The 16,976-nt window shown below is 39.0% G+C and overlaps 1 protein-coding gene across 1 annotated transcript; it reads left to right on the forward strand.

The window, feature by feature from the left end:
- The first annotated feature begins 4,481 nt into the window (after window positions 1–4,481).
- Window positions 4,482–15,818, forward strand: LOC130923610 (ankyrin repeat and SOCS box protein 12-like). The gene is made up of 4 exons (XM_057849388.1): window positions 4,482–4,623; window positions 8,384–8,694; window positions 12,096–12,624; window positions 14,418–15,818. The coding sequence occupies exons 2-4, from the start codon at window positions 8,395–8,397 to the stop codon at window positions 14,573–14,575; spliced, it is 987 nt and encodes a 328-aa protein (XP_057705371.1). The 5' UTR covers window positions 4,482–4,623; window positions 8,384–8,394; the 3' UTR covers window positions 14,576–15,818.
- Window positions 15,819–16,976: the final 1,158 nt, after the last annotated feature.

Raw genomic sequence — 16,976 nt, forward strand, 5'->3', positions numbered from 1 at the left:
AGAAACATGCACATTACTAATAGTTTTAAAATACATTGGGAAGCATGATTCTTGAGGCCGTGAGCAGGTTAGATTATCATAATAAAAAGAAAAGGCTTAAATCTAATGATGTGTTATCTGGAGGTGATTGGGTTTGTACTTAGATCATTGTCACCTTACCTCCTTCCCCTCCCAACTGAAATGTCAAAATGTGTGTGACCAACCTTGTTGAAGTGGTTTGGGATTTCACTGCAAACTCAAGAGAGCTGAATAAATTAAATGCATTTATGACATCTATTTTGTTGTTCATCACTAATTTCTGGTTTCAACGGTGACACAAAATGTGTCACTATCGCCATCAAGTGGAGGAAAAAAAGGATGCAAATGCAAACATTTTGGTGCTTAATTTGACTGCTGCATATTCAAAACAACGAGATTATAATCATTATAAAAGGAAAAAAAGAATCATTATCCAGGTTTTTAAAAATGTTTTTATTATTACTTTATCTACTTATTATCACTTGCACACCCTTCGCCCTAGATTTACCTTTAAATGGTGCTAAAGTTATACACGTTGTGCCTTTCAGTACCCCCCCCCCCCCCCCCCCCACACACACACACACATATGTATATATGCATATGGCGGAAAACACAGACAAGGCTGAGAAAGCGGTTTCTGCTCTTGCACCCCTCTTTAAAATTAACTGCTGTATTTTATGCCAAAAGAACTGTTGTGTTTGATAGAACTATATGTCTATATGCTGCCATAGCAGATTCATGGCGCACTAAACCTCCGAACTAATTTTTAATTTGTCCGTTTTACCCTGAAAACCCCCGTTTACAGACGTCGCGCAACCGCTTTTGTTTCAACCCAGCCATAAAAACAAGGGAAGTTATATTTATTATTCAAAATGTCTGTCGTTTTTAGCTTACGATCATTAATCGATGTCTACTATTTCGTTTAAAAAAATAAATAAATAAAAAATGACTTTAAAAAATGATTCACTCGCATATTTTAAAAGTGTAAACAAATTACGTCACAATGAAAAAAATTGCGTCTGTAAAAAAGTCACGGATATCTACCTCAACTATCGATTAATTGTATTTTTTTGTTACTGTCACATTTTCCTCAATATGTTAGATGATAAATAATTGATCCAAACAAAGAAGAAAAAAAAAAACGTTTAAAAGGGTAGATATATGAAAAAGACCATATATATTAATAATTAAAAAAAAAGTTAGCGAGAGAGAAGTCCGGCCCGACCCGACCATAAATAATCACACATAAGTCTGCGATCTCTGCATCACGACCCTTGTTATATTACCATGTTTCACCCACAAAATCCCCCAAACATCCGTCTGTGGCCATTCACTTCTGTTTCTTGACACTCGATGATACATGCTACATGGAGTTTTTGGATCAAAACAAGGTAAGTACGCGATCTCATTAAAATCATGGCGTCTTTAATTCTGCTCTCACGTGCTCTCGCCTCCAGTTAGGGTTTTGCTGTTTAAATTTGAATGGATTTTTAGCTTAGAATCATTAACTGATGTCTCATATTTCGTTTAAAAAAAAAAAAAAACGACTTAAAAAATTTATTCACTCGCATATTTGAAACTTTTAAACAAATTATATCACAATGAAAAAAATGGCGTCTGTAAAAAATATATCTACCTCATAATTATTGCTTAATTGTATTTTTTTTTTTTTGTTACTGTCGCATTTTCTACGATATGTTAGATGATAAATAATCGATCCAAACAAAGAAAAATTGGGAAAAAAAAATGTTTAAAAGGGTAAATATATGAAAGAAAATCTCGACCACTCCTTGATGTCTGCGATTTCTGCATCACGACCCTTGTTATATTACCATGTTTCACCCATAAAATTCTCCAAAAATCCAGCTGTGTCTCGACACTCAGCAATACATGGAGTTTTTGGATCGAAACAAGGAAAGTGCGCGATAATATCTCATTAAAGTTATGGCGTCTGTAATTCTGCTCTCACGTGCTCTCACCTCCAGATAGGGTTTTGCTGTTTAAAAAAAAAAAAATTTAATGCCCTCCTGTTCAAAATTTTTCTTTCCCCAGAAAATTGAGATTTTAAGCTTTCCAATGATGTATTACACATGCATATCGGACAATTTTGAAAGTTGGCCAGATTGGGGGTCTCAGAGCGGAACTTCTAGTCACCTGAGTGTTTTCCGCCATATATATATATATATATATATATATATATATATATATATATATATATATAGTAATAAGTAATTATAAATATTAATTATATGCAATAATATTGGAATGTGTGTCAATCTCAAACTGCATGCATGCATGTAGACACCTCAATACTGGGTTGGAGACAGTGGCGCGGCAAGTGGGGTGCTGAGGGTGCTGCAGCACCCCCTGCTGTTGGGGAGAAATAAAGGTTTTGGTTGATTCTTGTTTTGTTTTTGTTAAAAATAAATCAATACATAAAACATATTGAACACTAGCATATTATAACTCTGGGGATTAAATATGTATGTTGAAAAAAGTTATTATTATTTTTTTTTGTTAATAACATGGTCACCACCTGACACCTTGCTTGCTACCAGGTCACGGTGAATGAGGTGCTATTGGAACAGAAAAGTTTACTCTAAACACAGGAGGCATTAACATGGCGCAAAAATGAATTGGCATTTTTTTCCTTTATTAAATCAACAAAATTTTACAAAATTCAATTCAAGGTTGAAAATGAAGACCAGAAAACCAGAAGCCATTCATTTACGAATGTGATTGCACTTTAGTTTACATATTTAAATGTTCAGATATTAAGATTTGAATGAGGCAAAATAACATGCTTTTTCTCTCAAATATTTTTTTATAATCATTTGTTTTGGATGTACTGTAATTATTTTCCGTTTAAAATTAATTTGGTGTACAAAAAGTCTTTTTTCAAACTTGAGTCTTGAAAAAGAGGGGGTCGTCTTATAATCAGGGCAGTCTTATATTCGGGCCAATACGGTAATACATTGGCGCTTTTATTTCCAATACAAAAACTCCAACACACACTGTAGGTGAAATAGAATGCTGTCTTTCTCTAGTAGTAGTATGTCAACTGTCCAGCATGCATGTGTACTGCCATTGTGCACTCCTTGTATGGGGGAAAAAATGTGAGTATTACAAATTTGGACCGAAATTGCTGTTTTTGGATGGGAAAAATAAGATTCTCAGCACCCCCTGCTGTGAGTGACTTCCAGCGCCCCTGGTTGGAGATGAAGTCACAACCTAAACCTCAGAACTGTGAGGAAGATAAACTGTAACTATCCACACATTGTATATACCCTCACATTATATCGTACCTTTTCAAGGTACAACAAAAAAATCACACATAAATATTGATAATCAATTAAAATGAAGTGTACATTACAAATGAATTTTAATGTTTGAAATCAACAAAAAATTAATCTATAGTACTTATAGGTCCTTGTCAAGAGTCAAGAATCTTGCATTGGACAAGGTGTCAAGAGTCAAGAATCTGCATTGGACAAGGTGATAATGCTGGAACTTTTGTTTGCTGCTGTTCCAGTGAGATTTACAATGATGACTGCCTGAAGAAGACATCAAAATTCTCATTTCTTTTCGTGTTTCTGAATGCTAAAGAGTTGCACTTTGAACTAATTCATTATTTTTTCAAGCTTTTATCTTAGTTTGTTCTACATGATATAATGTCTGAGTGAGTGCTCGTCCGAGACTGGCGATTCCATACGTTTTGCTTAGGGTTGTATAATAACGAAAGTGTACTCTTGGCAGTACGGTAATTATTTTGTTCTAGTTTCACACTTTGAGAATCCCTGACCTATATGCAAGGTGTACAATGAGTTCTTGACATTGAAGCAGTCACAATTCTTTCGTCTTGTCCCATTAAAAGATATAACAAAATACCTTTCGTGTGTACTCGCTTTTGTCTTCTCAAACAACTGAATACATCGAACTCCTCATCATGCATACATAGAACACCAGCAATCTGGACTATTTGCCATCTGCAGAAAGAATGTGTTGTTACAGTCTATGAAGACATGGTTGGGTTTGGCAAAAGAACAGCTGAGTGCTGGATTCTCCTTGGAAACGTCTCACAGTCATGCAGCTGACACTTGCTAAATTGGCTTCTGTGGGGAAAACTGGGGGTTGAGAAAGAGAGAATATGATGGCAGTGATGCCAGCCAGGATTCTCTCACTCATCATTTTCATTGTCCTGTAACAATGGCAAATATACATTGTAACTGTAGTTTCTCTGTTAGTGAAAAATGTCTTTTGCCCTTTGGATATGTTTGACACATTTAATTATTAGTGACTCACTCACGCACACACCCACCCACACATTCTTTGTGTGTCACCGGTCTATCACTATTCTAATTTTAAACCTGAGCTCCAATTCTCCAAGAATGGAAGTTCAGCCAGGCCCATCTGTGCCCTAAATTTAGCCCCCCACCCAGGAAGTTTTAGCCCCTTCAACATATGCAAACAAACACACTATCAGGAACCTTTCACAACTCACAAGTCTATACGTGAATCACACAGAGAATTTTCTGTTTCCTTTCTTGAACATAAATCGGATGAGATCACTTCATTTTCACCTGGAAATAACCTCAGCCAAATAAGGTGAGTCTCATTTGAAATAATGAATCTTTTTTCCGCAATTTATGGTTTTATAACTATAGTGATCACAACTGTTTTTGGCATTACTCAATCAATCAATCAATCAAATTTATTTATATAGCCCTTTACAAAAACCCGAAAGGCCCTCAAAGTGCTTTACAACAAAACATGGCTCAAGATAAATAAAAGGCAGGAAAATATTATACAATGACATTTAAAAAATAAAGTAAAACAAAGAGCGCATCACAATAAAAGTCCAGCAAGTAAAACAATAAAACCGATAAAATCGAAAAACATTAAAAAAAAGTCCTTAAGCTAATAAAACCAGGCTATCCTAATCTTTGTAAAAGGCGAGTCTAAAAAGGTGCGTTTTTAGCCGAGACTTAAAAAGACCTACATCCGTGGTGGTGCGGATTTCGGAGGGAAGGCTGTTCCACAGCCTGGGGGCAGCAACCGCAAAGGATCGGTCTCCCCACTGTTTAAGTTTTGACCTCGGAACATCTAAAAAAAGCTGGCCGGTCGAGCGAAGAGTTCTGCCAGAGTTACGAAAAGTTAAAATTTCCGATAGATATGATGGAGCCTGGCCATAAATAGAATTAAAAACAAACAGTAAAAGTTTGAAATCAATTCTAAAATGGACTGGAAGCCAGTGGAGTGATGATAGCACGGGGGTAATATGCTCACGTCTAGGTGTACCTGTTAAAAATCGAGCAGCAGCATTTTGAACAAGTTGCAGCCGAGAAATCGAGGACTTGGGTAGGCCAACATAAAGTGCATTGCAGTAGTCCAGCCTTGAACTTATAAAAGCGTGAATTGCTTTTTCAAGGTCGTGGCGACTAAGAAAAGGCTTCACTTTGGCTAAGAGACGGAGCTGGAAAAAACTTGCTCTTACAACAGAACTAATCTGCTTTTCAAAGTTAAGCCTGCTATCGAATATCACTCCGAGATTTTTAACGTGCGTCTTAAAAATGTCAGCCGGAGCACCAGAGTTGGGCTCAAGGGCTTTCATCATGGAAGGTGTGCCAAAAGTAATAAATTCAGTTTTGCTCTCGTTAAGGTGTAAAATGTTTTGTGCAAGCCACTGCTTCACATCAGATATGCACTCCATCAATTTAGCAAGAGCAGTTTTTTGTTAGGTCTCAGGGGCAGATAAAGCTGCAGGTCATCAGCATAAAAATGAAAATTGATATTATGTTTTTTTATAATTGATCCTAAAGGTAGGAGATAAAGCGCAAAAAGAACAGGCCCTAAAATAGAGCCTTGCGGTACCCCGCAAGACAGAGAAGATTGTGAGGAGGAAAATTCCCCAATCATTACCGAGAATGTTCTATGTTGTAAATACGATTTAAACCATTTTAAAGCGTTACCACGGATACCTATGAAATGTTCTAAACGAGATACAAGGACTGAATGGTCAACTGTATCGAATGCTGCTGTGAGGTCCAGTAAAACAAGGATAGCCGGGTTTCCATTATCCACAGAAAGAGCAATGTCGTTATGAACTTTTAACAATGCTGACTCAGTGCTGTGTCTGGACCTAAAACCTGATTGGAACTTGTCAAGGGTGGAATTCGTCTCTAAGAAGGTTTGCAATTGAATAAAAACAACTTTTTCTAAAACTTTGGAAAGGAAAGACAAGTGGGAGACAGGTCTAAAATTGGACAGCACAGAGGAGTCGAGATGGGGTTTTTTAAGAAGGGGTCTGACTACAGCCTGTTTGAAGGCAGCTGGGACAGAACCGGAACTGAGAGAGGTGTTTATGAGGGACAGCAGACTTGATCCAAGGCAACTAAAGACTTCCTTTAGAAGGCTAGCTGGTATTACGTCTAATGGACAGTTAGTGGGTTTCATGCCACTAACTATTTCGGTGAGAGTTGACAATGAAATATGCTCAAATTGCTCAAAGGCATTGAGCAGTTCTGAAGGACGTACAGTGCTGCTCGAAAGTTTGTGAACCCCCTCAACATTTTGGAATTTTCTATTATTTCAACCTGATTTCCTAATCAATCAATTCAGTAGTTTTTTTTTGTTTTTTTAACAGTTGTGTTGTCGAGACTAAATTAAAAAGAGTTTTCATCAACTGATGTAGGTGCAAAATTGAACTGTTTGGTCACAACCAAAACCGCCATGTCTGGCGAAAAGTCAACACTGCATACCACCAAAAGAACCTTCTCCCAACAGTGAAGCATGGAGGTGGGAATGTCAAGATCTGGGCTTGCTTTTCATCCTCAGGACCTGGACAACTCCACATAGTCCAGGGAATCATGAATTCTGAGGAATATTGTCAAATCCTAGAACATAACCTGACGCCATCTGTTTTGAAGTTAAAGCTTGGCAGAAGGTGGATCATGCAACATGATAATGATCCAAAGCATTCCAGCAATACAACCAAGGAATGGCTGAAAAAGAAGAAGATTCATGTTCTGGACTGGCCCAGTCAAAGTCCTGACCTAAATCCCATTGAAATGCTGTGGCGGGACGTGAAGCGAGCAGTTCATGCCAGACGCCCATCAAACCTCTCTCAACTGACTGCGTTCTGCAAGGAAGAATGGGCAAAAATCCCCCAAAGTAGATGTGAGAGGCTGATTAGTCACTACAGAAACCGTTTGGTTGAGGTAATCTCTGCAAAAGGAGGCGCAATATCCTATTAACTGAAGGGGTTCACATACTTTTGCACACATGATATCTGAGTTTTTCTTAAATCAACCACTTTTGTTAAATAAAGAATGACAATATAACTATTTCTTTTGTTTCAGTCCATTATTTGGAATGTCAGTATTGTGGATTTGGGTATAACTTAACATTTAATAAGGTTATTTTAGTTTTTTTTACAAAAAATCTGACCATCGCTGTGGGGTTCACAAACTTTCGAGCAGCACTGTACGTTATCGGATGAGAAACCAGAGTTGCAGACATTTTGTCTAACTGAAGAGACCTTGTTTTGAAAGAAGTTGAGAAACTCTTCACATTTGGCAACTGACACATCAGTTAAACCAGTGGGTTGTGGGTTCAAAACAGAATCAATAGTGTTAAAAAGGAGTCTTGGATGACTGGAGCTGTTATTTATAATGGTAGATAAATAACTAGACTTGGCCTGTTTTATGGCCTCCTGGTAGGCAGCTAAGGTGTCCCTCAGCAATCCCAGAGAAACATGGAGTTTGTCCTTTTTCCACTGGCGTTCAGCACGCCTGCATTTTTGCCTGAGCAGGCGGGTATTGTCGTTAAACCATGGAGCGGCTTTGGGTTTGGAGCTTTTTTGCCGTAGAGGGGCAATGGAGTCTAAGACAGCAGTGCAAGTGGAATGGAAAATGGAGAGAAGACTGTCGGAGCAAAGAGGAGAAGGCAGCGCGGCGCCAGGATGCTGCTGTAAGTCTCCAAAAGCAGCCACAAACTCTCCTGATGTGGATGGAGTAATGCGTCGTCGGTAGCAGGCTGGAGATATTGGCTTTCCGGCAGAAAAAAGGGCAGAAAAGTCGAAAATGATGGGAAGGTGGTCCGAGATAGCAGTATCCACAATTTCTGTGATGGAGACTGAAAGCCCAAGTGAAATCACCAAATCCAGGGTGTGACCTTGCTCATGAGTTGGGGCACTCACAGACTGGGTGAGGCCAAATGAGTCCAGAAGTCCTTTAAACTCATTACTTAGGCACAGCATACATTACACTGTCTGTTCTCATCTATTGAGGTATTGTTTTTCCTATGAATAAACAAAATGCTGTCAGATGGTGTTATATTTTCTGTATACTTTCGTCTGCCTTTGCAGATGGAAGTGCGATGCTTCACAGCAGCCTGGAGGTAAATATGGCTGCTGACATGACTTTGATGGACATTTCCAAGATCTTCTCCCTGCTGCAGCCCAAAGAGGAAGATGAGGATAATGAACTGAGCCAAGCCTTGAACAACGCCGTGAGAGGCGATAATGTCCTTCTCCTCACTGAGCTTCTTTCTCAGGAGAGGTACAGGAGGTCAATAAACACTCGGAGCGGGTGGGGGGTTCCTGTCACACCCTTACGGACTGCTGCTGCTTTGGGACACCTGAAGTGCTTGGAGCTCCTCCTGGAGCATGGAGCAGAGGTGAGACACCAAGCAGCTATTTAAAGGAAGAGAGGGCACGTGTGACTGTTCTGGTACTCAGATTCAAATCAAAACATATTTAGCCTTCAGCATTTTACACCTGTTTAACATATTATGCATTAAAGCTGCATAATTACTGAACATCGCCTTTCATGTTAAATCAGATCAGCTTCACTGAGCTTGAAACACTCTTCCTTACTGATCTTACTTCATTATCATCGACATGGACAAAAACAGACTGATTTCGACCGAAGTAACACATACAATAAAACAATTTAACTACTGTATATAAAAAGCTAACTTTTTCATAAGAACTTGCACATACAGTTTATTTCAGCTACTACTATATTGTAGAATTATAACCTTATTTTGGGGGATAAGCAGTAAGGAAAATTTATGTTTCTTGAGTACATTGGTGAAAAAACGTTATATTGAGAGAAAAAATAACTACGGTTGTTCCGATAATGGTTTTTTTGCTCCCGATCCGATTCCGTTTTAGTATCTGCCGATCCCGATATTTCCCGATCCGATTGCTTTTTTTGCTCCCGATTCATTTCCAATCATTCCCGATAATTTTTCCCGATCATATACATTTTGGCAATGCATTAAGAAAAAAATGAATAAAACTCGGACGAATATATACATTCAACATACAGTACATAAGTACTGTATTTGTTTATTATGACAATAAATCCTCAAGATGGCATTTACATTATTAAAATTCTTTCTGTGAGAGGGATCCACGGATAGAAAGACTTGTGACTTTGTATATTGTGACTAAATATTGCCATCTAGTGTATTTGTTGAGCTTTCAGTAAATGATACTGTAGCCATGCCCAAATGCATGATGGGAAGTGGAACCATGTCTGTGCGTAGTGCTATCCATTGATATATCTTCTCTGCGTTGGGAAGTAACATAACGTGTTAAGAAAAAGAGCAATTGCTACCTTACTTCCCCACATTGCTTCCCATAATATTTCTAATCGTAGGGAAAGGAATTGTAAGGCTTTAGCCAATTAAAAAAAGGCTCCAAAGGCTGCTAAAATTCACTCTACTCATTTTACGCTGCCTTTGATCTCTCTATATAGGTAAAACAGCGCCACTACAGATTGAGCACGACAATGCGTGAGTGGGTCGTGCGGCGCATGCATTAATTGCGTTAAATATTTTAACGTGTTACATTTAAAAAAAAATTATTTACCACCGTTATCGGGATAAATTTGATAACCCTACCTTAAGCCTAAACTAAACACTCTGGTTGAGTGTAACATATTATGTCTGTAACGTTAAATACAATTAGAAAACGATTTAATAATAAAAAAAAAAAATATATATATTTTTAAAAAAGGCATGGCCGATATTTTTTTGCCAATTCCGATACTTTGAAAATGACGTGATCGGACCCAATCAATCGGCATATCTCTAAAAATAACTGCAGTATTTTTTTTTTTAAAGGAAAATTGCACTGTAATTTTTTTTTTTTTACATTAGAAAAAAACAAAACATTTGTAACAAATATACAGTAAAGTGCAGTTCTATCACTGTCTCGGGTGAGGGTTTGCGTGGTGTAGTGTGGATCCTTTGCGGGAAGCACAGAGACAAGACAGGGACGCAGGTGCATAATAAAAACAAAATATTTACAAAGGACAGCAAAAACTCTGCTGGACAAAACTCATGATGGGATGTAGTGAAGGGGACATATACACAGATCTCACAGTGACAAGGACCGACATGTACTGAAGAAAGAAGTGACAAGACAATGAAGAACACCTGCACACGACACTAGAGGAAGCGAAGTGAATGGTTAATACAAGGGAAGACAGGCAACCAGTGGAACTACTGTACTGATCTGAAGACAATACAAAAAGAAAACAATTTACTGGGAAACAAGACAAAGCAAGGAAATGATAGAATAAAATATGAAGTAATAATAATAAACATTTTAACTGTGTAAAATTCAAGAACCTTTCAAATGGAGTGATTTCTTTTCTTACATTGTCATTTTCGACTTTAGCTCTTCTGACAAGCAACACTTTAAGTTTTTAAATCCATCCATCCATCCATAACTTAGTCCGGGGTCTGGTCACGGAGGCAGCAGCTTTAGCAGGAAAGCCCTTACTTCCCTCTCCCCAGCCACTTCAACCAGCTCCTCTGACGGGATCCCAATGTGTTCCCAGGCCAGCCGAGAGATGTAATCTCTCCAGCATGTCCTGGGTCGTCCCCGGGGGCGGTGGGACATCCACGGAACGCCTCTCCAGGAAGGCGTCCAGAAGGCATCCGAACCAGAAGCCTAAGCCAACTCAACTGGCTCCTCTCAACGCGGAGGATTAGCGGCTCGACACCATGTCCCTCCTGGATGACCGAGCTCCTCACCCTATCTCTAAGTGAGAGCCCAGGTACCCTTCGGAGGACACTCATTTTGGCTGCTTGTATCCGGGATCTTGTTCTTTCGGTCACAACCCACAGCTCGTGACCATAGGTGAGGGTAGTAACGTAGATTGACTGGTAAATCGAGAGCTTCTCATTTCGGCTCAGCTCCTTCTTCACCACTTTGGACCAGTGCAGAGTCCGCATCACTGCAGACGTTGCACCGATCCGCCTGTCGATCTCCCGCTCCCTCCTACACTCACTCGTGAGCAAGACCCCAAGATACTTGAACTCCTCCACTTGGGGCAGGATCTCATCCCAGACCTGGAGAGGGCACGCCACCCTTTTCCGACTGAGGACCATGGTCTCAGATTTGGAGATGCTGTTTAAATCGATTCGTACATTTGGTTGTAATTGTATATCATTGCCACTTCTGATCAAATGGTACCCATTTAATTGCATTTTAAAAATGGTTACCAAAGGTTGAATCAAATAAATTTGGGTAAAATTGTTTTCAACATTTCGATGAAAATAATAAGTTTTTTAATGTTTTCAAGCTGATAACATCATTTATCAATTTTTAAACATGGGAAAAAATGTATTTGTCATATCCTGTGAAAATTTACTCCACTCCAGTGTAATAGATGAATGATGCCATTGTGATTTTAAGATGTAGAGATACCCTTTTTCTGACACTGAAGAAAGGTTACATTCAATTTAAATTGAATTGCGGGAAACTGAAGTGGGGGCTTCCTTTGCGGGCCGTGGAAAACCTGTACGATTAGCTGGTAGGTATTATACAGTAATTACTGAAAACACAGCCCGCACAAAGTGAAAACAAACCTACACAGTAAAGATCTGAGCGTAAATATTTTTTTGTGTCAATCAAAATTATGATAATCTGATTTTACTGACTGTCACTAATCTGTCGATTTGATGTCCAGAAAGTTTGGTTTTTTTTGTAGGATTTAAATGTTTGAATAAGTATTACATGTTCATTGTTAAGCTTTGTTTGTTGGTGTGCCCATGTCCAGATAGACAGCCTGGACGTGAAGGCCCAGACGCCATTGTTCACGGCCGTTAGTGGCAAACATCTAGACTGCGTGCTGGCTCTGCTGAAGGCCGGAGCCAACCCAAATGGTAGCCTGCACAACAACTGCTCACCGGTGTTGACGGCTGCCCGGGAAGGGGATGTGGACATTCTCCGGGAGCTGCTCCGCTTTGGAGCAGAGGTGGACGTTCGACCAAAAGTACCGCAATGGGCATCTAATGCTACAGTGTGCAAAGGGCCTCTTTATATTGCAGCAGTGTACGGACATTTGGACTGCTTCAAACTCCTCCTTCTCCATGGAACTAACCCTAACTATAACTGCACGGATGAAAAGATGCTGGCCCGAATAAAGCAGCCAGAGACTGTGCTGGAGGTTTGTTTGCGTTACGGTTGTGGAGTGGAGTACATCCAACTTCTCGTAGACTTCGGAGCAGACGTATACCTGCCTACACTTATTGTTGACAAGACTACAAAACAGAACAAAGCTTTGGCTCTGCTGCTCAAGGAAAGGGGTAAGACCTAAATGATAAATTTGTGAGCCATTTCTCTAAAACCAGAAACTTGAGTCAAAAACGAGTTAATTCGTCCGTCATTTAAAATATATCTTACAACATACAGTGGGGCAAATAAGTATTTAGTCAACCACCAATTGTGCAAGTTCTCCTACTTGAAAAGATTAGAGAGGCCTGTAATTGTCAACATGGGTAAACCTCAACCATGAGAGACAGAATGTGGGAAAAAAACTAGAAAATCACATTGTTTAATTTTTAATGAATTTATTTCCAAATTAGAGTGGAAAATAAGTATTTGGTCACCTACAAACAAGCAAGATTTCTGGCTGTCAAAGAGGTCTAACTTTTTCTAACGAGGTCTAACGAGGCTCCACTCGTTACTTGTAGTAATGGCACCTGTTTTAACCTGTTTCATTATCGGTATAAAAGACACCTGTCTACAAACTCAGTCAGTCACACTCCAAACTCCAATATGGCCAAGACCAAAGAGCTGTCGAAGGACACCAGACACAAAACTGTAGACCTGCACCAGGCTGAGAAGACTGAATCTGCAATAGGTAAAATGCTTGGTGTAAAGAAATCAACTGTGGGAGCAATTATTACAAAATGGAAGACATACAAGACCACTGATAATCTCCCTCAAACTTGGGCTCAATGCAAGCTCTCACCCCGTGGCGTCAAAATGATAACAAGAAGGGTGAGCAAAAATCCCAGAACCACACAGGGGGACCTAGTGAATGACCTACAGAGAGCTGGGACCACAGTAACAAAGGCTACTATCAGCAACACAATGTGCCGCCAGACGTGTCCCCCTGCTCAAGAAAATACACGTCCAGGCCCCTCTGCGGTTCGCTAGAGAGCATTTGGTTGACCCAGAAGAGGACTGGGAGAATGTGTTACGGTCAGATGAAACCAAAATAGAACTTTTTGGTAGAAACACAGGTTCTCGTGTTTGGAGGAGAAAGAAAGAACACCATACCCACTGTGAAGCATGGGGGTGGAAACATCATGCTTTGGAGCTGATTTTCTGGAAAGAGACCAGGACAACTGATCTAAGTAAAGGAAAGAATGAATGGGGTCATTTATCGAGAGATTTGGAGTGAAAATATCCTTCCATCAGCAAGGGCATTGAAGATGAGACGTGGCTGGGTCTTTCAGCATGACTATGATCCCAAACACACAGCCAGGGCAACAAAGGAGTGGCTTCGTAAGAAGCATTTCAAGGTCCCGGAGTGGACTAGCCAGTCTCCAGATCTCAACCCCATAGAAAATCTGTGGAGGGAGTTGAAAGTCCGTCTTGCCCAACGACAGCCCCAAAACATCACTGCTCTCGAGGAGAGTTGCGTGGAGGAATGGGCCAAAATACCAGCAACAGTGTGTGAAAAGCTTGTGAAGAGTTACAGAAAACGTTTGGCCTCCGTTATTGCTAACAAACGGTACATAACAAAGTATTGGAATAAACTTTTGGTATTGACCAAATACTTATTTTCCACCATTATTTGCAAATAAATTCTTTAAAAATCAAACAATGTGATTTTCTGTTTGTTTTTCACATTCTGTCTCTCATGGTTGAGGTTTACCCATGTTGACAATTACAGGCCTCTCTAATAAGTGGGAGAACTTGCAAAATTAGTGGTTGACTAAATACTTATTTGCCCCACTGTACATTGTGCCTAGAATGTGTCAAATTTGATATGGTGCGAGAAACATCCAGTTTCTGTGGAACGGCTGGCATTTAGTCACCCACAATTTAAACTCAGTCACTAATTTTGTCCTTTTTCTGTCTGCCTTAGTTTGCCCCAAACCTCTGATGTCACAGACTCGGCTGGCAATCCGCAGATACCTTCATTTTGCCAACAAAGACCCAGCCATTGACAGTTTGGACATTCCTCTTGTTCTGAAGAATTACCTGAAGCACAACATCAAAGAGCTCAAGGGCTGCTCCAGTTAGAATCTCGGGTTGGCAGGACCCTCCTAAACTGGATTTATATTGTTTTTTGTTTTACCCGTGGGGAAATGCTTGACTGGTACAGTCTTTTTATTTTGTCCCAGCGCACAACAAGGCCCATAATGCAATGGTTTGATGTGTTTGGTATTGAGGAACCCAAGAGGACCGGATTCTCAAACCCATGGGACGAATTGTGAAGCAAGCCTGCTTGTCAAATAAAGTGCTTTTACGGTTAAATGGGCCACTGTCAATTCCAGAAGGGTTGACACTATTATTAGTGAGTGCAAATGCCAATACCATGTTTTTTGTTTTCTACCTCCATTTGCTGTTAAAGCCCCAAAGATTTCCCAATAGTGCAATGACTCATTTCCTTGGGAGAGAGTCTAATTTCACTCAATTTGTCAGAATTTTTTTTTAGTTACCAGCAATAATATATACAGTGTCAGGCATGCTAATTTTATATTTAAATTTTCCAAGGGCGTAGGTTTGTTCCCAATAGTGGTAGGGACGATATAACATTATAACCTGCATGCACACTTTTCGCTGGGGACGGGACATTAATAAAACCAAACAGATAGGGTAAACAGGGGTCAAGTCTACATTTCTCACCAATATGAACCTAATTAACTGATAGGCTAAATGATTAATGCAAAAATTTGTACTGATTTATACTAACTTTCACACTGCAAATTTATAATGACCTAATCTGATCATTTTTCTTAAACCTAGTCGACTAATTTTCTCCTTGTTTTGTGTGTTAAAGGCTAGTTAACAGATTAATGCGTCAGATTATTCCACTTACTTTAAGTAAATATTACTATATACTTAAAATATATAATATTACTGTTCTTATTAAGCCCATACATCTAAAGTGGGTCATTTTTCACCTAAATCTAGAAAAAAATGCTTTCAAAAATTATTTTGAACAATATCTATTCTCGAATTAAGAACATTTCTGACAAACACGTTTTCTTATAACATTAAAAATGTAAACTTTTTACTTAAGTCTGTTAAGCTTCAAGTCATTAGCCAATCAAAGTGCGCTTGAGGGGAAAAAATGGACTGGCACATTCAGCAAGTGAAAAGGGGTCAATGTAAATCTAAACAAAATTAAAATAATTATACAATAATAAGGTCTATAGGAAGACAATCTAAATGACCTATATAACTGAAGTCATTGTAAAATGCATATAAGATTGCTTAAAAGTTGGTGGGGACAATTTGAGCATCCTGAAAATTTGATAGTGTTCTGTCCCTACTGTCCCTGTGCAAACCAACGCCCTTGAAATTTTCATGCAATATTGTTTAGATCAATGCCTTAGCTAAATAAAGGTTGAGAAACTGGAACAAAATGATTCATGTCCTTGTGAAGTGTAGCACCATTGATGAGCAATAGAGGTCTCAGTTGTGCTACTCATTGATCTGACCCACTCTTGGGCCGTGCCAAAGGCAGTTGAGCTGATCTATTTTCATCTTCAGACACCCTTAGCCACATCTCCTGATTTTCTTCTCTGACATAAACAGCTGTATTCCAATTGATACATTTTCACAGCTGGAGCCAAACCTCTCAAGAACAGACATCCACATCACATCACAACCGGAAGTCTTAATATCTCGCTTGAAATGCAGTCTTGCATCCGTATGGGTTTGAAAATATGAGGAAGAGCAGCAGTCAACTGAGAGATGTGTTTGCATAAGTCTCATTACTTATTTATAGCAGCATAGTTACATTCTGGAAATTCATTTTTGTGAGCATTATTTTTTTTCTTTGGCAGCACCACCCTAATGAAGTCAGATTTCTTACCAACCTGGGAAAGGCCAACATTTCAGAATAAATACAAGACAATCATGGACAGCTGGAAAACTGAGCAACATATTTGTCATTCTTCTGACATGAGCAATTCCCAAAATGAATAAAAAGATAAAATCTAAAAATCCTCTAATTGGAAAAGCGCTCTAGAAATAAAATGTATTATTATCATTATTATTATTATTATTAATTCCTACCAAAACCTTGACAAGCAAATGATGAGACTTTGATAAACATAACCAGAATAAGTGTAAATGAACACGGAGATATAGTACAAGTTAAAATCAATTCACTCACATAAAAATGTTGATGGATAAAACCATCAATTTCAAAAAAGTATTAATAAAAAAAATATATTTTTTCCCCAACACATTTAAAAACAGACTTGTAGTGTGAAACAATTTTCTGAGACATTTGGATTGGGTTAGTTTTTTACTATCGGTAACAAATATTTATAGTATTAGCATCAGGTTTCTTATTGAATCTAGAGTGGGGTTCGGCAACCCGTGTTTTGAGAGCCGCAAGCGGCTCTTTGGCTCTGCCCTAGTGGCTCCATGGAGCATTTTCAAAAATGTTTGAAAATGGAAAAAGGTG

Source organism: Corythoichthys intestinalis, chromosome 11 (genome assembly GCF_030265065.1).
Source record: "Corythoichthys intestinalis isolate RoL2023-P3 chromosome 11, ASM3026506v1, whole genome shotgun sequence".
Lineage (NCBI taxonomy): Eukaryota > Metazoa > Chordata > Actinopteri > Syngnathiformes > Syngnathidae > Corythoichthys > Corythoichthys intestinalis.

Bases quoted from the DNA above. Each gene is read 5' to 3' on its own strand.
- LOC130923610 (XM_057849388.1), top strand. From the start codon at position 8,395: ATGCTTCACAGCAGCCTGGAGGTAAATATGGCTGCTGACATGACTTTG. The intron at 8,695-12,095 runs GTGAGACACCAA...GCCCATGTCCAG, and splicing joins TCCTGGAGCATGGAGCAGAG to ATAGACAGCCTGGACGTGAA. The intron at 12,625-14,417 runs GTAAGACCTAAA...TGTCTGCCTTAG, and splicing joins TCTGCTGCTCAAGGAAAGGG to TTTGCCCCAAACCTCTGATG.